Source organism: Pteronotus mesoamericanus, unplaced genomic scaffold (genome assembly GCF_021234165.1).
Source record: "Pteronotus mesoamericanus isolate MK-2021 breed Mesoamerican mustached bat unplaced genomic scaffold, CSHL_Meso_final contig_50, whole genome shotgun sequence".
In the NCBI taxonomy this organism is placed as follows: Eukaryota; Metazoa; Chordata; class Mammalia; order Chiroptera; family Mormoopidae; genus Pteronotus; species Pteronotus mesoamericanus.
The window spans coordinates 16853817-16877188 of NW_026555186.1; the positions used below are offsets into that span (position 1 = coordinate 16853817).

The 23372-nt window shown below is 36.8% G+C and overlaps 1 protein-coding gene across 5 annotated transcripts in view; it reads right to left on the bottom strand.

Moving 5' to 3' along the window:
• PDE4D (phosphodiesterase 4D) overlaps window positions 1-23372 on the bottom strand; it is a 670126-nt gene that overhangs the window by 189341 nt on the left and 457413 nt on the right. For all 5 annotated transcript variants that reach the window (XM_054578374.1, XM_054578375.1, XM_054578377.1 and 2 more), the window contains one exon: window positions 10295-10486. In XM_054578374.1, the coding sequence (XP_054434349.1) occupies window positions 10295-10486 (192 nt within the window). The remainder of the gene's footprint in view (window positions 1-10294; window positions 10487-23372) is intronic.

A 23372-nucleotide genomic window follows, 5' to 3' on the forward strand; every position in this document is an offset into this window, starting at 1 on the left:
CTATAGTACGTAGAATGAATAAATGGAAACTCAATATATTGAAGATAAAGAATGCACATCAAAAGAAAAAGCAACCAAAAAAGTGTGCAGTTGACACATGAAATTAACTCCATGATTTAATGTCAAAGTCTTTTTACCAACAATCTTCTTTTCAGCTCCTGTAAATATATATCCATAATTGCAAATAATCATGATTAGGTGAAAGTTTTATTTTAATGCACTTTTAGAAATCACTCAAGGGACCTTTAGAAAATGCATAAATCAGAATGCTTGTTTTCTGATTTTTCTGGAAAAACATACAACATTTAAAAAACTCTGACAAAAAAAAAAGACACCCAGCCAAACACAAATCTAGCTGTGGTGGAAATAACAAATTTAACTGAAGTTCTAAGGTCCAGAGGGGGAGTGGATACTGAGATGTGGAAACAGGAGAGGGGCATGTAGACTTGTTTTCTCTGGAAGTGAAACTCTGTTCTTGGGATCATTCATAACATTTACTAGGAGACAATGTCTTTCACTGAATTGCTTAAGTAATTTCCTGTCAGTGCAGCCTCCCACATTTGCAGAGGCACAAGCAGCTGTTCTTTCTCTTTCTGCCTTTAAATTGTCTGCTTTCAATGAGAAGAGTGTAGGAATTAATGCTGTACATATGTTTAGATATACCTGTAGTAGTCAGTGACAGCAAATTTTTTTCAACCTAGGTTAAGAAAATTGCTGAAGTCTCACAACAGTTACGGGAAGTTGACACAAAGCCTGAGAGAAAATGCAATTAAGTAGATGGCATAATTGGGGGTGTTTCTTCCGCAAATCTGACCAGAGCCTCAAAGCCCAGTATTTGCTATTCCTGATTTGGTTTTTCTTGAAGGCTCTCTTTTGCCCTATTTGTAAAGCCCACCTTTATATTTCATATTGCAGGAATCAAGTGAGGATGATTTACTAATACTCCTTAGTATTTCTTATCTCAAGAAACACATTACATAATTGTTCCAGCTGCGTGATTATTTTTCCTTATATGGCTTAGAAAAACAATACAGAAGACATTAAGTACAACTCACTAAGGATCTAACACTGACAAGCAAAATAAATAAAGTGATTGATGTGCAAATGAAACAGGGATTTATATAGAAATCTTGGTATTGACTGGGTAAGCCTCCTTTTCTATCTGTCATTTAAAATAAATAAATAAAGACAGAAAAGCATGACCCAAACAGTATATTTATCTTGTTTTCATGGATCTATAGCATCTCATACAATACCCTGGCATAAAGTAGGTACTATCAGTAATTGCTAAATGAGCAAAAAAAATGATACTCTCATTTAAAAAATGCAGCCAACTCTAATACACCCCTCATTTGGGAAAACATTCAACAAACTATATGACAGTCTTCTGAGCAGGAGCTTCTGGGAACTTCTCTCCTGCCTTTTAAAAGATTTTTAGATGCTGATTTTAGCCTAGTCCTGTTATATTTTCCAAGAGTTGCTTGCATTATTTTCTTTATCACTTCTCTGGCCAATTTGTACTTTTATTTTATTTTATTCTCAAAATAATGAAAACCAAATGTTTATAGTGGTAGTAATTAATTTGGTCAGATAAATTTGGTCAACAGGTACTTTTGTGTCTCCGCAGTTTTTCTGCAATAATATAGCACTTTGTTTATAATGACCTTATGTTCTCCTAGAAATGATCAAAGTGTTTGCTGAGTTTTTTAAGAAAGTTAAGCTCTCACAACCTTAGATCTCTCATTTTTAAAATGACATAAAAAATGTGCCTTTCCATGGAACTGTGAGAAGTATCAAACAAGATAGAAGATGTAAAAATTCTTGGAAGAGTGAAGAGTGAAGGGTGACATATGCTTGTAATGTGTCTATGATTATTTGTCTTATTTTCTCATTGTGCCTCAGATATGTAACTAGTCTCTACTTATAAGGGATAAAGTGAGGATACGATGTCTATTTAAAAGTGATTATTTTCCTTCTCACTTTTTCAATAAATTAAATAGTTGTATTTCAACTTAAAGAGCATTTAAAGGTTTCCCAAAATATTTCATTCAAATAGGTAATCACAAACTTTCATTGGTGTTGTTTTTATTTGAAATTTCTCAGGGGTTTTCTCAATAGGGAAACTTAATTAGAACAGTATGTGTACCGTCATCAAAGGCAATTAAAATTTTATATCATTCTCTATAAAGTACAGTTGAAAGAGACATTGAACAATCTTCCCAGCATTATCACGAATGAGGTGAGATAAAAAAAAAAATGGGGATTTACATACGGCCACATCTGAAGTCAAATGAGAAGACATAATCCTTTATGTGTAGAAGATATGTGTAGTATCAGATTGAAGAATGGAATAGTAATTGTTTATTCTATACACCTTGCTTCTCAGGGGAATATCATGTCCCTGGTAGGAAATGCTTTCCAGTGTGTGTCAGAGAAAAATCCGGCAGATCCTATGCAAATATCCAGTGTGAACGGGAAAGCTGAACACGTCAAGGTATTATTTTTCAAGAATATATAAAATTGCCTGATTAAATTTGTTGTATTACATGAGTTCTATCAGGTGAAGAAATCTTTGGACGGATATATGAAAAAAATGAGGCCATTCTTCTAAGTTTGCTTTGGAAAGAAAAGCACTATTTAAAAATGAGATATCATAGGTTTTTCCATAAAATGCATATATTTAATCTTTACTAATGTAAGTAAAGGGTATAAAGGAAATAATCCATGCACTGGTATCGTAAAATCAATTTGTTATAATTTAAAAAAAAAACAAACCAGAATACGTAACTACATAAAATAAAGCCCACTAACTCATGAGTTTTCTCTAGCTTCAGTCTAAAACAAAGTTGTTTTACCTTTGATGAAGTTGGAGGAGATGACTTTCAACCTGATCATTCATCCTTTCAACATTATTATCTATGGGGCTGTTCTGAATTTTTCTACTCACTCCTTTTCTGTTCTCTTTTTTGGTCTACAGAATGGCTCTTTTAAGCCTTTTCTCCTATTTTCAAGCAGGTTCATCTCTCTTTCCTTTAGTTGTTGGTGGCTATATTTTTTATTTAAATAAAAAGTATGGATCATCAGCCCTGAGTTCTCTAAATACTTTCTCTTTATCACCAAATTTGCATTTCCCTTTTACACCTGCATTTTTTTTCTTTGTCCTTCCTAAATAATACTGTCTCTACCACTTTTCCAAGCTTAGTCCCTTTACTCGAGCTCATGATAATATTTTGTCAGGAGCCTCAGCTCCATGTAGTTTTCTTTCTTTGTTATGTCCTTTACCTTTTGGAATTAGAGTAATAGTGGCCTCTAAAATGAGTTTGGGAGTCTTCTTTCTTCTTGGATTTTTTGGAATAGTTTGAAAAGGATAGGAGTTAGCTCTTCCCTAAATGTTTGGTAAAATTTGTCTGTGAAACCATCCAGTCCAGGGCTTTTGTGTGTCTGCCGGGATTACTGCTTCAATTTCACTACTTGTTATCTACCTATTGAAGTTTCAGCTTCTTCTTGATTTGGTCCTGGAAGATTATATGTTTCTAGAATTTGTCCATTTTGCTCAGGTAATCAAATTTCTTGGCATATATCTGTTCATAGTAATTTCTTATAATCCTTTGTATTTCTGTGGTATTGGTTGTAATTTCTCCTCTTTCATTTCCAATTTTATTTATTTGGGTCCTCTCTCTTTTTTTCTTGATGAGTCTAGTTAAAGGCTTGTCAATTCTGTTTATGTTTTCAAAGAACCAGCTCCTGGATTTATTGATCCTTTGAATTGTTCTTTTAGTCTCTATGTCATTTAATTCTGTTCTGATCTTGATTATTTCTTTCCTTCTACTTGCTCTAGGCTTTGTTTGTTGTTGTTCCTCTAGTTCTTGTAGATTTCAGTTAGGTTGTTTATTTGAAAGTTTTCCTTTCTTAGGTAGGCTTGTATTGCTATGAACTTCCCTCTCAGGACTGCCTTTGCTGTGTCCCACAGGTTTTGGACTGTTGTGTGTTCATTTTCATTTTTTTCCAGAAACGTTTTGATTTCTTCCTTGACCTCATTGTTAACCCATTCATTATTTAATAGCATGCTATTCAGTCTCCATGAATTTGAATGTTTTTGAGTTTTTTCCTTGAGGTTGGTTTCTAGTTTCATGCCATTATGATCCCAGAAGATGTTCCATGTGCATTTGAAAAGAATGCATATTATGTTTCTTTGGGTTGAAAGGTTTTGTATGTATCCTTTAAGTCCATTTCATCTAGAGTGTTGTTCAGTGCCACAACATCTTTGTTGATTCTTTGCCTGGAAAATCTACCCATTGTTTAAAATTCCCTGAAGTCCTCCAAGGTTTTCCTAATATATTTGAGTGCTCCTATGTTGGGTGTACATGTTTACAAGGGTTATATCTTCTTGATAGATCACTTACTTAAGTATTCTGAAGTGTCCTTCTTTGTCTCTTTTTATGGCCTTTGTTTGGAAATCTATTTTGTCTGATATAAGTATGGCTACCCCAGCTTTTTTCCATGTCCGTTTTCTTGGAATATTTTTTCCATTCCTTTACTTTAACTCTGTGTAGATCTTTGTTCTGAGGTGGGTCTCTTGTAGGTAACATATATGAAGATCCTCTTTTCTTATCCATTCAGCTACACTATGCCTTGATTGAAGTATATAATACATTTACATTTAAGGTTATTATTGATACTAATTAATTGCCATTTTTTCCTTTGTACCTTTGTGTCGTCCCCCCATCCCCCACTCCCCTTCTTCTTAAAGCAGTCCCTTTAGCATATCTTGCAATGCTGGTTTGGTGGAGGTGTATTCTTTTAGCTTTTTTTTTTTTTTTTGGTCTGGGAAACTCCTTATCTTGCCTTCCATTTTAATGGAGAGCCTTGCTGGGTAGAGTAGTCTTGGTGGCAGTCCTCTGTTTTTCATTATTTGGAATATTTCTTGCCATTCCCTTCTGGCTTGTAATGTTTCTGTTGAGTAATCAGCTGATAGCCTTATCGGAGCTCCCTTGTATGTTACTCCTTTATATGTCCCTTGCTGTCTTTAAGATTCTCTCTTTGTCTTTAAATTTAGCCATTTTGATTATCATATGTCTTGGAGTGGGCTTCTTTGGATTCATCTTGATTGGGACCTTCTATGCTTCCTGGACTTGTGTGACTTTTTCTCTCATCAATTTAGGAAAGTTTTCTGTCATAACTTTTTCAAATAGTTTTTCTATCCGTTGCTCCTCTTCTTCTCTTCCCAGTATCCCTATAATACGAATGTTATTACATTTCATGTTGTCCTGCAGCTCCCTTAAACCCTCTTCGTTCTTTGAGTCTTTTTTTGTTTTGTAGCTTTGGGAATTTTTTTCTCCTTTGTCATCCAGCTTGATTTGGTCCTCTGCTTCATCTAGCCTGCTTTTGAGTCCTTCCACTGTGTTCTTCATTTCTTCCTGGCTCTTATTGATAGGTTCTATGTCCTTTTTTTCATGCTAGTGTAGTAAGCATTAAGTTTCTTGTAGCTTCCCTGAAGTTCTTTGTGGTTCTCACTGAGCTTATTGAGCATTCTTATAACCATTATTTTCAACTCAATGTCTGATAGTTTGTTTGCCTCAATTTCATTTAGCACTCTTTCTGGGGATTCCTTCTTTCCTTTTGATTGGGGGGTGTTTATTTGTCTCCCCATTTTAAGCAACTCTTCTTCTTTGTTTTTGCTTCTTAGACTGATCGGCTCTGACTCTGTCTCATGGTATGACCTGTGGTAGGAAACCTGTGGGATTCAGTGCTATAGTCTCCTTGACTTCTGAACTTGATGCTCTTGCAGTGCCCTTTATACCGTTTCGGTGGCCTTTCCTATTGTAATTGGGTTTTGGTTGTTGTTCGGTCATTCTTTCGGGCATCCTTCACTCTGGCTGGCTGACTGAGTCACACTCTGCCCACCATGTCTGGTATGCTGTTGTACAGTTGCTGCCAGGACAAAACCAAATAACCCAGGAAACAAACTCACACCTGCAAAATTAACCCCCACCCATAAATGCACTATGAAAAGCAAATAAGCCAGTATTAAAAAAGTGTAAAATACTAGGACTATTATAAGAAAGGAGAAATGAATATGATATAACTGAAAGAAAAGTAATTTTGAGAGGGTAGAGGGAGGAACAATAATAAGAATAGGGAATAAGGACAAGGCAAAGAGAGAAAGAAAGGAAAATTTACATTGTAAATAAAAAAGGGAGGGAAGAAGGCAGTATGGTGTAGGAGAAGGGAAGTGAATAGTATTAGGTTTAAACAGAAATTTTAAAAATAAATAAAAATAAAAAAGTAGTGAGAGACAAAAGAAAAAAATAGGGACCAAATTGGAGAAAAAGATCCACCACAGCACTATCAACAACAATGAGCAAAGATTAATATAGGTGGGAGGTGAGGAAGAGGGGAAAAGAAAGAAAGAAAAGGTTAAGAGATGTCTAGATGAAAGAGAAGTGATTTTGAGATGATAGAAGGAGAAGGAATACTAAGAGTGAGGAATGAAAACCAGGTTAAGACAGGGAAAAATTTAAATTTAAAATGAAAATAAAGGGCAGGAAGAAGGCAAAATGGAGTAGGAGAGGGTAACAATAAAATTTGAGATTTGAAACACAAAAGTAGTAAAGATCTAGAAATAAAACTGGAGAAATGCAACAACAAGCACCATATCCACAACTGATGAGCAAAGACTGATAAAGGTGGAGAGAGACTAAGGGTATTTTAAGAATGGGAAAAAGAATGTGGGTGACTAGTGAAAAGAAAAATGGTTTTGAGAGTCTAGAAGGGGCAGAAACAGTAAGAGTGTGGAATGGAAACAAGTTGTAGCAAGAGAGAAAATAAAATTTAAAATGAAAATAATAAGAAGAAAGAAGAAGGTAAAATAGAATAAGAGGAGGGAGGAGAAAAATATGAGATACGAAATAAACTATAATATAAAAACTAGTGGTTTAATACGTACAAACTTGAAGGACAAGAAATGAATGTTAAAAAGTTATGCAGGAGAGAAAATAACACAAATCATGAAGAAGACTGCAGTGGAATTCATCTCACTGTTTTCTCCTTCTGGACCCACCCCTGGTGATGTCAGATGGTGTCCTAGTGTGGCGCTAGGCAGCCAGTCCGAGGCTACCAGTAATTCATGTCTGTGGCTTTCTCCTTCTGTTGTTAATCTAGTCAATCTGCAATCATGCAGTGAGGCTTAAGCACCACAGGGTGGGGCAGAGTAACTCCTGGGGGAAGAGCTATTGCTTTCCCTCAGGCTGATGCCACTCAGAGGGGAGTGCTCTGCCTGAGCGAGATGATTACTGCAGTATGAGGGATGACTCAGAACAAGGATCAATGCAACTGCTCCCTCAGTTCTCTCCCCAAAGCCTCCATCCAGCATCTCTGGACTCTACTCCAGCATCTCTAATCCACTCTGCACCTTCTTTGCCAGAGCCCAGGCTAAGTGGCTGCAAACAAAATGATCTCTTGACCCTTTAGAAGGCTTTGTCACTCCAGCCATCACTTCCTGGCAGACAGAAACTCTGCTGCTTTTCATAGCTGGATGTTACTTGGGTTCCTTTCCTGGCTCTGGTGCTGTAGGCTGCAGAGCCCAGCTTGGTGTTTAGACCTGATAGTTCTCAGGAAGTTCACAATTTCCCTCTGGCACTTCAGCTGCTGCCCTTGGGAACCAAGCCGGCCCTCTCGTGTCTCCTCCGCACTCTGTACAGGTCACATTGTGGTGAGGTGGCTTCTTCCATCTGTCCGTGGTTGTAAGGCTTCTCTCCAGTATTGTTCCATTGGTTATTCTGGATAATTTCTCTACAACTTATTTGTAGTTTCAGATTGGTCCGGGGAGGAGGTTAGTGTAGCTTTTACTTACTCCTCCGCCATTTTGGATCTTCTCTCCAGACTGTCGTTTCTTAACTGAGCTACGACTTCCCATACCTCACCTTATGCAAACAGCGCTCTTCAGCCTGGCTTTCCTTGGGTGGGATGCCACACAGATGGTGCCACTGCACTTTATTACAAAGGTAATAAGTGCAAGACCATCCTATCTGCATATTGGGAGCTTTCCACACACTACAGTTGCTCAGTAAGTATTTCCATTATGTGTGAATGAATAAATAAATGACTTAAATTTCAAGCCTGACGAAATGCGATAAAAATAACAGGAATAGAGACATTGGAAAAAGGAAGCTGTTTTGGGATAAATTAGAGTAGATACCACTCATATAAGGAATTCATAATAAATAAAGGGCAGGACAAAAGTAAGTTTATAGTTGTCAGTACTTGAAACACAGAGTTTATTATTGTATTAGTATTTATTAATTACTGTATTATTTTCCATACAAACAACTATAAACCTACTTTTGTCCTGTCCTGTACAAGATGGTTTTCATCTCCTAGCTTTTATCATTGTTTTGTTCTCTCTGTCCTCCTTCTCAGGGACCTCTCCTTCACCAGCTCCTCTTATCTCCCTTGAACATACAGGAGTGGGCAAAAGTAAGTTTACTGATGACAATAAAGAACTCCGTGCCCAAGTGTGCTTGTATATGGCAAGCAGATTACAAGAATATGTAAATAATGAAGGCCAGCAATTTGTGCACTTACAAGATTGTACCTAAGGGCAGTGTGCCATTGTGACATTCTTTTGAGTTAATAAATCTACGGTAATAATCATAACTTGCATGTCTTTTTCTATGCTAACAACTGTAAACCTCCTTTTGCCCACTCCTGTATTTCCTCTAACTGGCAATGTACCTTCCACTTTATGGGATGTATTCTCTTCCAGAGGTCAGTATGAATGGAAGATAGATTTCAGAATATTAAGGCAACACAGCATGGTAAGGAAATGTAGGGAAGAGATGTGGATCTCTGGGGTGGGGGTGGGAGAATGGGAAGATGTAATGTCTCAAAGGAGTTTTGGTGCCAAAAAAGCAAAGGAAAAAATACATACTTTTGAAGGATAGTGTAGACCTGTGCATTATTATAGTAGATAGTGAGATGCTTTTACCTGTAGTCCACCAGTACACAAATTAGAGCTTATATACATCTTTTCCACTAATCATTTGATCTGAGACCTGTTATTCCATACATAGATTATTCATTATTTGAAATCAAGAACATTGTCTTATGGTTTCCTTTTATCTCCTGCAGTGCTTCAAACAGGGACAGCTACACAATAGGAGTTTAATAGTTCAGTATTCAAATTAAATGATTGCAGTTTAGTCACTCATTCATAGGGAGGTTACAGCATTAATTGTACTATCATTTTACAAATGTCAGTAAAATGGCGACCAAGAGCAATATGTTGTGAAAATGAGTGAAGCACAATTTCATGTCTAGAATCCTATTCAGACCCATTGGAATACTCTGGGGATCTGTTAGGGTGTCAAGAATAACACCAGACCCTCAGAGGCCTTACATAAGTTAATCTCTGTAAGATGAATGGCAACCTGTCCTGAGTTTTTGAGGTGGTATCATAAGAAAATGGTGAGTGTTATTGGACAAATGTCTAGATGCGGAGGAGGGAAGTAGGGACCGACTCTACATACAGACGTAAGAATTACCACAAATGACAGTGTAGGTATTCAGTGAGAGTAAGGTCCTATTTAGAAGCTTCCATAACTTAGAAAGCTAAAGAACATGATAGTAAACACAGGATTGGATTGATGAAAAAATGAGCTAATAATCATGTATGATCTGTGAACCTACTTATTAGTTTTAATTATTTCCCAATCTATGTCACCTCTTAAATGATATTCAAGTCTATTTAATGTTTTCTGTGCTTGCCTCCAGTGATCCATATTCCAAAAATGGTTTAATTTAGGCAACCCTGTGCACCTCACACCCCCACAAAGACCTCTCAAATTGATCTGGCAGATCAGTGCTAACACGTTCATGGCACATCAACTGAGATATATTTATAATGCTACACACTCTAATATCACAAGGATTTTCAAAATGAGTTTAAAGTTTTTTGACAAATTAGAAAATATTTATGTGGCTGGGTAGCTGAAACTCAGGTCCGACGTGATTATAAGCTAATGTTTTAAGTGTAAATGGTTTCATTAAAAATTTAATTCTCACTTTTCCCAGATAATGTATCTGTGGGAAAATAAATGTTTATCAACAGTGACAGTGTAAAGTTAAATCTAACATTTATCTTCTGATTGTGTAATTTTCCTCACCATTCCTTCTAAATTTTATAATGATGGAGGCAAACAAATACTGTTGGTTTTACTACATCATCAACTCCAGACATAAACTAACTTGATTTTGTATAGAAATTCCCTCTTCTCTTTCTCACCCTTATACTTACATATCACTGGCAATGGAGGAGTTCCGGGACATAGACTTTGGAGAGAGGTCATAATCGCTGTCGGATCGATACAGAAATGACTCCCGACGTTGACTGTGGACAAAGTTTGCTTGGAGAATTAACCCAGATCCTGGGCTGGTCATGGGATCCAAGGGACTCCGTCCCGCAGATGTGCCATTGTCCACATCAAAACTGTAAATGAAGAAGGAATGACATTGTTGTGAATACTTGCATGTTGATATTTTAGTAAAGGGAGATTTCGGTTTAGAAATTGACAGTGGGAAAATCTACAGCTGATTCCTGTTGTTAAAGAAGAATAATATTGAACTACACAAAAGTGAAAAGACACAGTGACTTCATACTCTTGTCTTTCTAAGCTTTGGGATACTTGATACTTTCTTTAACCAACCAGATACAAGACATAGGTCTATCAAGGTCAGTTAAAAAGAAATCATTCTGAAAAGAGTTCTCCTAAGTATAGAATTTCTTTTAGGAAAAGAATAAATACATAGCAATTCACTAAGTAAGTGGGTTTCGTTCAAAAACTGCTCACTGTATGCCTAATATCATCGATTCTTCAAGCCTGGGCAGCTCTCCCTTTTGCCTATACTTATACAGTCACTATTTTCTATTGTATCCACTTCCCTCCATCCCAAAGCCAACATATTAAGTCCATGGTTCCATCAAGTCCCACCTACAATTATAACAGCCTTAAAAATGAATCCATTTTCCACCCTGTACTAAGAGTGATTCTTCTTTAACTACAAATCTATTATCATTCATCAGATTAAAACCTTTCAGTAGGTCACTGTTGTTCTCAGGATTAAGTTCACATTTCTTGGCTAGATTGACAGTCTTAATAATCCATTCTTAATTACATTTTCCCAGCCTCAACGTGCAACCCTGCACCATGTTCCATCAGGCATTTCAGCTGAACCACCATCTCAGGCTATCACTACCTAACCTTCTGTTCCCTGTCTAACAGTTATTCATGCTTGAGGATTTAGCCTTCACTTGAAAGGCATGAGATGCCCTTCTCTGTGCTCCCAACACACCTTCCCACTCCTTATTTGTAGCAATTGCCAGCAACAGAAATTCTTACTATTGGTCTCCTTTCCTGGACTGTGAGCTCTCTGAGAATGGAGACTCTGTTCCTAGCACTTAAGAAAATTTTACTAAATGGTTTGACTGAATGAGTGAATGAATGAAAGGCGTTGTGCTCAGCAATACAGATATTAGAGTTCGGGGAAAAAAGAATCACACATGCACAGTTCTTAACATCACAGGCCGTATGATCCAGATAAACTTTCCACAAAGAACTTTTCTAGTCAAACATCAACCAGTATTAAAATAAAGTCAACTCACATGTGTTCTTATGAGAGGAAGGTAATAGCTCAGGTATGTGGTTAAAGATTGTTGAATGAATAAATAAACAAATGCACGGCGAAAGAAAACATCAGCAAAATGAAAAGGGAGCCAATCGTATGGGAAAATATATTTGCTAATGATACATCAGATAGAGGTTTGATCTCCAAGATATATAAAGAACTCACTCAACTCCACTCCAAGAAGACAAACGATCCAATCAAAAAATGGGCAAAGGACCTGGGCAGATGCTTTTCTAAGGAGGAGATACAGAGGGCCCAGAGACATTTGAAAGGATGCTCAGCATCACTAGCCATCAGAGAAATGCAGATCAAAACCACCATGAGGTACCACCTCACACCGGTCAGCATGGCCATCATAAACAGATCAACAAACAACAGGTGCTGGCGAGGCCGTGGTGAAAAGGGAACCCTAGTCCACTGTTGGTGGGAATGCAGACTGGTGCAGCCACTGTGGAAAGCAGTGTGAAATTTCCTCAAAAAGCTGAAAATGGAACTGCCTTTTGATTCAGGGATTCCCCTGCTGGGACTATACCCTAAGAACACCAAAACGCCAATACAAAAGAACCTATGCACCCCAATGTTCATAGCAGCACAATTTACAATAGCCAAGTGTTGGAAGCAACCTAAATGCCCATCAGTAGATGATTGGATCAAAAAATTATGGTACATATACACAATGGAATACTACGCAGCAGAAAGAAAAAAAGAACTACTAAACTTAGCGACAGCATGGATGGAACTGGAGAGCATCACGCTAAGCGAAATAAGCCAGGGGGCGAAAGACAAATACCATATGATCTTACCTATAAGCGGAACCTAACCAACAATACGAAGATGCAAGGAAAATATGACCAGCAACACTGAAAGGAAAAGAAATCAACAGAGACAAGAGGGAAGGGCGGGGCAGGGAAAGGGAAGGGAAGGGGAAAGTCAAGGAACATATAGCAAGGACTCATGGACAAAACCAAAGGGGAAGGGTTGAGGGAGGGGGCAAGGGAAAGTGGTGGGGGGAAGGCAGAGACAAATGTATTTGAAAAGTAAATAAATTAAAAAAAAAACACAAATGAATTCAAGTTTAGTTGTTCACAATATTTTTGCCATTGGAACCTTTATTCCAACTATTAATCAGCTAATTTCAAAACATTATTTTATTTTCTCCATTGGAATTATTCATAAATAGTGTTATGACCCAAAGATTAGAAGCCAAAGTGAAAGAAAAAGCTGGGGACTGGCAGTTTCATGGCTCACCTATGAATCTATGACTAAATAAAAATATTGACTCGGTTCATCTAGTTTAAAAAAAAAGAGGGAAAGCTCGTAATGCAGCCTTACCAGTCACAAACATGTTTTCCAATTTAACACTTTCTTAGAATTGTATCACTTTATAAATGCATCTATTTGGTCCTTAAAGGACAATGAAAGATTATCTAGTTGAACAGACTCATTTTATAGAAAAGAATTCTGGCTCCTAAGAAAGTAAACTGACCAAAGTCACTGAGCTAACTGGATGTAATGATCTCTTGTTCATGAAGTTCTTCCACCTCTAGTGTATAATTATGTAAACTACAAATGTGTGTTAGTAACTGTGACACCCAAATAGGGGACATTTGCTTCATCTGGAGAGGCACTTCCTGTATGTGGGATGTTTGGCAATCTTGAGGAAGGCCAACAGGGGAAAGGGACCTCTAATCACTAAAGAAACGTATTAGGGATTGCAGGCAAGCTCTTCTTGGGTATGCCAAATTAAATAAGCATCTACTAAGCCCCTTATGTGAGCACAATGAGATACACAAACTGAAGGAGATAAGATTAATCCACGCTGGGATATCTCAGAAGGGCTCATAGAAGATTAGTATTTTATTTAAAGGGGGCTTTTGAAGTTATTCAGTATACAGCTGGAAGATATGCAAGGCCTCTGGACAGGAGGAGGGGAAGAGATTTCTTCGGTCATGAAAGCTCTTCAGCATGAGGATGACTTAATAATGTGAGCACATAAAAAAGGCTTATGTTGATTTCCCTAGAATATTAAGATGTTCTTACTTATTTTAAATTTTATTAAATTTATTGAGGTGAACTGTTAATAAAATTATATAGGTTTCAAAGTGTACTATTATATAATACATCATCTGTATATTGCCTTGTCTATAGCCACACCCTAAATGTGCATGGTCTCATCTGTCCTTACTGTTTAAAAATAAAAAGTAAGTACTCCCTCCTTGTTATGCATTAATAAAAATATAAAACACAAAGGAGTATAATTTACACTTTATTTTTCTCAGTTCAATTGGGTAAATATCAACATAACCAAAAAATCATCAATTTGTGTTTTTTATTACTCTTATTTTTTCCAATTAACTTAAGCAAATCTTAACTTACAGAGTCTCTCCACTACAAGGTTTATAACATATACTGATAAATCTCTTAAAACAATTAACATTTTGAAATAATATTACTTATTAAGACAAAAAATTTAATAGGTCATAAAATGCTTAATATGGAAATATTCTACGGGCTTTGATGTTTTTCTTTGCAGGTTGTAATATAACATGTTGTCCACTAGATGGAGATCATTTTCTGAAATAAGGAAAGTCTACTGTAAATAAATTTGAAGGCCTAAACTAGTTCTTCAAGACTCATGACAGCATGGATGGACCTAGAGGGTATTAGGCTATGTGACATAAATCAGACAGAGAGACCCATATAATTTCACTTATATGTGGAATCTAAAAAACAAAATAAATGAAGAAACAAAACAGAAACAAACTCATTGATACAGAGAATAGACAGATGGTTACCGGAGGGGAGAGGGGCTGGCAGCTGGGTAAAAAAGGTGAAGGGATTAAGGAGAACAAATTGGTAGTTACAGAAAAGTCACAAGGATGTAAATTACAATTTAGGAAACATAGTTAATAATATTGTAATAACTATTTATGGTGCCAGGTTGGCACTTGAAATATTGGGGGGCTAGGCCACCTTGTAAAGGATATGATTGGCTAACCACTATGCTATACACCTGGAACTAATACAAAATAATATTGAATGTAAACTGTAACTGAAAAACAAACTTTAAAAAAGACTTATGAAAACAACCTCTTAAGTACTAGTCAAAAAACCTCACAATTCATAAGAAGCAATTATTAAATATTGATTTAATTATAATAATCTAAAAATGTTAGTTTTACCAACAGATTGAGAATGAAGATTTAAAAGTGATCATTGATGCTTTATTAGGCTTCTACTTGGAAAAAAACAACAAAACTTTGAGAAACCTTACTTGAATTTTTGTAATTAATAATGGAATACTTATTGTGTTGGGGTAAGGTCACAACAGTATCAGTAATGGTCTGAGGAGTCACTCTAAATTTTTGTAACAAGTTTTCTCAGAAGTAGTTTTTGGGAGGAGGTAGGTCCAGGGTCTGAGATCATTTGCATGGTTGATTTCCATTACAGTCAATGTACGTATAATCAAAATTCATTATCAAGAAAAAGTAATACAGTTACAAGACAGAATCCCTAGGCAGAACCATTAGCAAATGCCAGTATTGGTGAATGACTTTACAGAAAAACAGGCTTTGCATTACAAAAGATTCAGTGAACAAACTACTATAGTTTCTCCAACATCCTTAGGTTAGGACTAGAATAAATACTGAGATTTAAACAGAGCACTTCTCTATAAGGCACTTACATCTAGTTAAGGCAATATAACATAAAGCAATAGAGAAAAAGAATAAAAGGTGACATATCTGTATTAAATATTGTATAAATAATAAATGACTAAATTGTGTTATACAGGCAATCAGAGAATGTGATTTAGACAATGAATATATCTGTCTTGTTGGACAATGCATTTTTTCAAATTTTAAGAATAATGATTTTGTTTAGGAGTTAATCCCTTCCTGACCTGTAAATTAATTGTCAATTTTATGATGGATTTTTATTTGTCCTTAGGAAAATATGTTAAATGTATAATTTTTGAATACTGCTTATTGTTTTCATGACCTCTTCATTTCTATAACAATAGTTACAATTTTGATATATCAAAATGAAGTATTATTAGCTTGATTGTATCTATAATAGCTGCTTGAAGAGTGACTATTATAAAACTAAAAACAGATGTTGAAGAGTATTTCACATTTTATCATTTTGAAAATGTATTTAGTTTTTTTATTATGTCATATTTTTATAATGTGGGAAATCCATAAACTTGCCTTCTCCTGATATTAAATTATAGATGTATTAATGATGGCACTGATATAACATCTTAAGAACTATGTCTATAAATTGTGAGTGTTTGACTATTTAGTATTCTAAAATGAAAGACACTGAAGTACAGTGGTGATACTAAACTGCCTGATATGTAATTTAATAGTAGTATATCCATAAATAAAATAATAAAGAAGCTATACCTGACAGGCACACACAAAGAAGCCAGGGTTGTGCTTCTTTGAAGGGCAAATAAAAAATACCCAGACAGAGTAGAGTTGGGGTGGGGGCTACAGACTGAATGTGTCTCTCAGAATTCATATGTTGAATTCACATATAACCTTCCCAGACAGAATCATGAAGAACTGGAAAATCTAAATAGACTCATCAACAGTGAGGAAATTGAGACAACCATCAAAAATCTTCCCATAAATAGAAGTCCAGGGCCAGATGGGTTCAGTAGTGAATTCTACCAAACATTCAAAGAAGATTTAATACCTATCCTTCTCAAACTCACCCAGAAAACTGAAGAAGCAACACTTCCTAACATATTTTATGAGACCAACATAACCCTGATACAAAAACCTGGCAAGGATAGCACAACAAAGGAAACTACAGACTACTATCTCTGATACAGATCAAAAATCCTAAACAAATACTAGCAAATCAAATACATCAATACATTAAAAAAATAACACGTCATGATCAAATGGCTTCAATTCCAGGGACACAAAGGTGGTTCAGCATATGCAAATTGATCAATATAATATACCACATTAACAAAACAAAAGATAAAAACCATATGATCTTAACAATACATGCAGAAAAGTATTTGATAAGATACAACATCCATTTATGATTAAAACGTTCAATAAAATGGGTAGGAAAGGAAAGTACCCCAACATAATAAAGGCCACAGATGACAGTCCCTGAGCTAATATCATACTCAATGGTGAAAAACTGAAAGCTTTTCCTCTGAAATCAGGACCAAGACAAGGATATCTACTCTCACCACTCTTACTCAACATAGTTCTGAAAGTTCTAAATTGGGAATGAAGAAGTAAAAGTGTCACTTTTTGTGGATGACATGATACTGTATATAGAAAACCCTAACGGCTCCATCAACAAACTATTAGAAACAATAAACAAATACAGTCAAGTTGCAGGACACAAAATAAATGTTCAAGAAATCCACTGCTTTCCTGTATCATAACAATGAAATTTCAGAAAAAGAAATGAAAAAAAAAATTCCTTTTGCAATTGCAACCAAAAGAATAAAATACCTAGGAATAAACTTAACAAAAGATGTTAAGGACCTATAAACTGAACACTACAAAGCATTATTAAAAGAGTTTGAAAACAATACAATGAGATGGAAAGATATTCTATGTTAATGGATTGGAAAAACAACATACTTTAAATGGCCACAGTACCCAAAGCAGTATACAGATTTAATGCAATCTCCATCAAATAAGCCAATGTCATTTTTTAAAGAAATTGAACAAAAAAAAAAATCAGATTTGCATGGAACCACAAAAGACCCCAAATAGTCAAAGCAATCCTGAGAAAAAAGAACAAAGCTAAAGGTATCACACTACCTGAGTTCAAATTATACCACAAAGCTATGATAATCAAAACAGCATGGTACTAGAAACAAACAATCACACAGATACACACACCAATGGAACAGAATTGAGAGCCCAGAAATAAAACCACATGTATATGGGCAAATAATTTATGACAAAGGAGCCAAAAAATGCAATGGAGAAAAGAAAGGCTTTTTAATAAATGTTTCTGGGAAAATTGGAAACCTGCATGCAAAAGATGAAACTAGATTACAGTTTGTCCCCATGTACAAAAATTAATACAAAATAGATCAAATACCTAGATATAAAATCTCAAACAATAAATTACATAAAGGAAAACATAGGTACTATCTCATGGACATTGGCTGTAGAGAACATTTTTTGACTTTGACTCCAAAGGCAAGAGAAGTAAAGACAAAAATAAATGCATAGGAACTATATCAAACTAAAAGCTTCTGCACAGCAAAAGAAACCAACAAAACAAAAAGGCAACCAACCAAATGGGAGATCATATTTGCAAACAAGAGTTCTGACAAAGGGTCAATACCAAAAATATATGAATAACTCATACATTCAACACCAAACAAACAATCCAATTAAAAAATGGGCAGAGAGCCCGAAATGACACTTCTCCCAAGAAGACATATAAACAGCCAACAGATACATGAAAAGATGTTCAATTTTACTAGCTATTAGGGAAATGCAAGTGAAAACTACAGTGAGATACCACCTCACACCTGTTAGGATGGCTATTTACCAACAAGACAGGTAATAACAAGTCCTGGAGAAGTTGTGGAGAAAAAGGAACCCTCATTCACTGCTGATGGAAATGTAAACTGGTACAGACACTATGGAAAACAGTGGGTTGGTTCCTCAAAAAATTAAGAATAGAGTTAAAACATAATTCAGCAATCCCTTTTCTGGATATCTACCCCCCTCCCAACTGAAAACATTTATTCTCAAAGATATATGTACCCCTATGTTCATTGCAGCATTATTCATGATGGCCGAGATTTGGACACAACCAATGTGTCCTTTGAGAGGTGATGGGATAAAGAAGACGTGGCACACATATACAATGGAATACTACTCAGCCATAAGAAAAGAGGAAACACTGCCATTTGTGACAACATGGATGGACCTTGGAAATATTATGCTAAGCAAAATAAATCAGTTGGAAAAAGCTAAGAATCATACGATTTCACTGATATGTGGGATATAAAACTGGAACTCATAAACACAGACAACAGTATGGTGGGTACCAAAGGGAAGGGGGTTGAGGAGGTAGTAAAAGGTAAAGGGGGTGAAATACATAGGAGATTATTTGATTCTGGATGGTGGGCACACAATGCAATCAACACACAGATCAGGTATCATAGAATTGCACATTTGAAACCTGTAAGATCTTATTAACCAATGTCACCCCAATAAATTTAATAATAAAAAGAAATAAGTCAGAAAAGTGACCTATATCCTTGTTTGCTCTGCGTAATAATACAAAATCATAGCCAATCACGGTTTTTCTTTATATTTCTTATATATTTTTGGTTGAAAGGCCAAACCCAGGTGACTGTTTTAATTAAGATTGTAAGCTTCCCTAAAGGGCTGAGCTACATGAACTTCTTCTTAATTTCTATAGATATTCTTAATCTATAAATAATGATTTTATTATATTTTCATCATTATTCTTTCTCTTACAAAAAAAATCATAGGTTAAAACCTAGTTCCCAATAAGATCTTATGCGGAGATGGGGTCTTTGGGAGGCAACTAGGCCAGGAGGGTGGAGCCCTCATGAATGGAATGAGGGCCCTCAGAGAAGAGGCCCGAGAGTCCCCTCGCCCCTTCCACCAGGGGAGCAGAAGTAGGTCCTCGCCACACACTGACTCCGCCGGCACCTTGCTCTTGGCCTTCCCAGCCTCCAGAGCTGTGAGAAATAAATTTCTCCTGTTTACCAGTCACTGGTGACTTGTTAGAGCAGCCTGAAAAACCTGAGACAGTGGGGTGGAGGGTGTGCAATAAAAGTGAAGGGGCAGTAGCAAACCCAAGAAGGAGTAAGGAAGGCATGTGTATAAAACAGGACATTTAGTGTCTGGCTCAATTTGAGGGTCCACCTGAAAGAACAGTGGGGACCTATAAAGATGGCAATTTCCTGTGGCCCGACCTAGTAGGTAGGGCCAAGCGTGTTTATGAAAAGTGGGGCAAGGGGTGCCACTCGGCGCAGTGAGATGGGGACGACTGCTACCTGTTTTATTTGCTATATTTCCTAAAATAAACACGTCGATTTTGAAATTAAAAGTAAATCAACAAATATTAAAAAAAAAAAACCAAACCAAAGCACTGCCCCTCCCCCACCAAAAAGCTTCTTAATCAATTCCTTTACATATTAGAACTAAGGAGCTCCCCTTGAGAATGGTTAGGTCTGGGACAAATCAAGGCAATGCTTCACTTGGTGAGTAGTAATATCTGAGTATAATAGTGATGGTGATAATCATCACCAGAGTGATGACAACAATAAAACTTTTGGAGCACTTTCCATTTGCCAGGCATTGTGTTCTGTGTTTTGCGTGCATTATCACATTGAATCCTCACGATAACCCTCTGACGTAGGCACCACGTTTTCCATTTGACCCGTGAGGAATTCCAGGCATAGAGAAGTGGCCCTATGTTAGGTAATGTGTTTAAGGCTATACAGTTCGTAAGCGGGTTTCAAACTCAACCTGTTTCATTACAGAGCCTGGGAGAATGGCCCTCATTTTAATGTCTCTATCACACAGCCTCCAGTTAACCGACCGTTAACATTTCCTAGCTTCCTCACCTGGAAGGAACTTCAAATGCTAACTCTTTGAAAGTAACATTCTGATCAATTTATGGATCATGCATGCCAAGGATAATTCTGGGACCATGTTTTAATGCGACCCCTGTTGGGAGGTGGGGAAAGACCAAAAATGTTCCTGTTAGGATGGGAGTTAGAAAATGTGGGCTAATGTTAAATCTTGGTTCTGCCACTTTCTAGGTGCATGCTGTTGGGCAAGTTTACTGTACCTTTCTAAGCCTCCATTTCCTGATATCTAGCTCTAGGGCCACTATAAGGATTAGAAGAGAAAAAAATGTTAGCATGCTGCCTGGCAGCTAGTATATTCCCAGTATTAGCAGCTAATGTTATTTTTATTGTTATTGCTCTTTATCTTTGAGGGGGACTTTCCATCTAGGTCATTCTCTGTACCTGAGTACACTGCTTTGCGAAGAACCCAAAGGGAGACACGAGAGACAAAGGGAACTGTGAGCCAGTCAGCACAGTCACCTGAATCAACCCTGACAATCAATGAGGTGACAGATGCTGGAGTCAGATGGTTCTTAAATGTTAGCTGCTTTTATGTCTCCACCCCACTCCACAATTCCAGTGAGAAAACATTGAGGGGAGGGTGGAGACTGTTGATGTTTCTCTAGATATTCCTCACCAAGGAGAAAGAGCAATTTCCTGCTAGGAACCGTGGAAGACCGGGAGGTCCCAACCACCTGGGTGGGACTCCAGTGAACATAATGAGCAGAAACAGCCCTTTAGACTTCAGGTCTCCAGCCACTGGGTATACTGTGAGGAGTTCAAGTTGCAATTACATTGCTATTTATTTTCTTGTGCCCGGACCTCCCATGTATATTGAAACCCATGCTGCTGGTTATATAAAGAAATTTATTTTGGTGCTTGCCACTCAAAGGGAGGAGGATGATTTACCCTGGAGCTTAAAAGAAGTACAACCTAAATCAAATAATTACTAAAAAATATTTTTTTCTTTATAATAGTTTATTCACTATTATCAATATCACAAGGCTATGAAACCTGTTCCTGATTAATAGTGATACTTCCCATTCAAGATTTTCCTGAGGGTCTAATAGCTTCTTTGGAGTAATGAAAAACTGCTTCTCAAAATTCTCCATTTTAATATTTACTTCGTTCAGATTATCTACAAAGATGAGCTGCAGAAAATAGTTATTTTACAGTGATATGTACAAACAGCAGTCTTTCTCAATCAATAAAAATCTTCACCTCAAATTTAAATAGGATGACCTGAGAGGACATAATATGTAGCCAGTTCAGTAAATCATGCAGGCACATGAGGTATGCGTATTAGCTTGCATAATATGTATATTTGCACAGAAGACTAACATTAAGAATGCACATTTTACCCTTTATTTTCATGCATGGATTTTATAAACAAAGGCCTGGAACAGAGGTGAAAGGTTTATGCTTATCTATCAGTAAAAATATCATGTGATCTCTGACAATAACATTTCTTTCTGGCTTGTCAATGACACTCCTAAGTAACGTAGGGCAATGAAGGCCGATATCAAGATGAAAATGAGAGTGTGAGTTTGATATTTGGACTAGAAACCAGAAGGAGGAACAAACTAGACTTGCTTAGTAGGTTTTTGCCAAATGAAGTAGAAAAAGGTCAATTTTTTCTGAAAAATGTTTATTAGATCTAAAATTTTAAAAGCCCAAACCAAGAATTGCTTTAGGTGAGGTTTATAGGTTACTTTTTAAATGATTATCTTAAAGGAAACTTTTCTTAACTGAAACTCTGCTTTAAAAAGGGTATCAAACGGGTCCTAACATGGGACTGCGGTGCTGGAAGTTAGAGGCAAAGCCTGCAGCCAGCAGATTAAGGTCCGTATCTGTAGCAATTCTCTAGAAATAATGAACAGTTCAAGTCATGAATACATGCGCGTATTAACTCAAATACATGCTGACAGCGGAAAGTGTCTGTTTTCATAGTTATTGGTAGCCCTAAATTTACCTGAAAATTTCATTCAGGCTTCACTGTGATTGAGAACAAGAGAAACAAGCATGTATTCCTTTCCCTTACATCCTGCTTTCACTGTGGATCTCAGAGTAAGGGTATGGATGGGAAGAGCAGCAAAGCGCATGTCTCCTGGCTGGGCTGGACCCCAGTGCGAGATGCAGCCCCCGAGGATTCACTTGGTTGTATTTTCCTGCCAACTATCTGCTGTCTGAGACTACTTTTAAGCCACTGTATTTCCAAAATGCCATTTCCCTCAAAACCTGGCTTCATCAAGCTAAAACCCAAAAGGGGAACACCTTTGTTAACGGGGTGAGGGTAGGGTAGCTCTGCATTAATTAATTAGTTAATTAATTACCTGTGTTACGGAACAACTGAAATTGCTTTGATAAGCCCAAACTGGAACACTGATATTTAATGATGTGCCCCTTACGTCTCCCCATCCACACATTTATTGTTTATACAGCAGAGTGATCCTGTTAAAATGTATATCAGATCCCTGTGAGCTCCTGCTGACCATCCTCCAATGGCTTCCTATTTTATTCCAAGTAAATACTGCTGGGACCCAGAGCAGGCCATTCCGAAATATCCCTCCACAGCATATTGATTACTTTGAATTACAGTTACAAGAATGACACCTTGACCCTCCCTTATCTCCTTGAATTCAGGAAACAAATCTTCCCTGTGAAAGGTACCCTCCTTGCCTGAGGGGGACAAAGAAAGACACCGTTATTGCTCAAGGTAAGGAATCCAGGGCAGAAAAGCTAACATAAACAAAACCTGTTACTCCTCAACGAAATTTATGATCCCAACCCAAACTCTGTTTAGATTTCTCACTAATGAACAACCAAACATAAGTGTCTTTGTCCTTTGTCATCTTCACACAGGTACTGTTTGTCTAAAAAGTATAACCAGCTGGCCGGTTCATCATTTCTTGGAGCATCATTTATAATCTCACATGTGCACATATTAACTGGGTTTTCTCCTGTTAATCTGGTTTTATGTCAACTTTATTATTTGCCAAGCTATAGGAATTAAAGAAAAGTGGAGGGGAACATTTCTCTCCCCCTCCCAATCAGTGGCTCAGGCTCGCCATGCCTGATG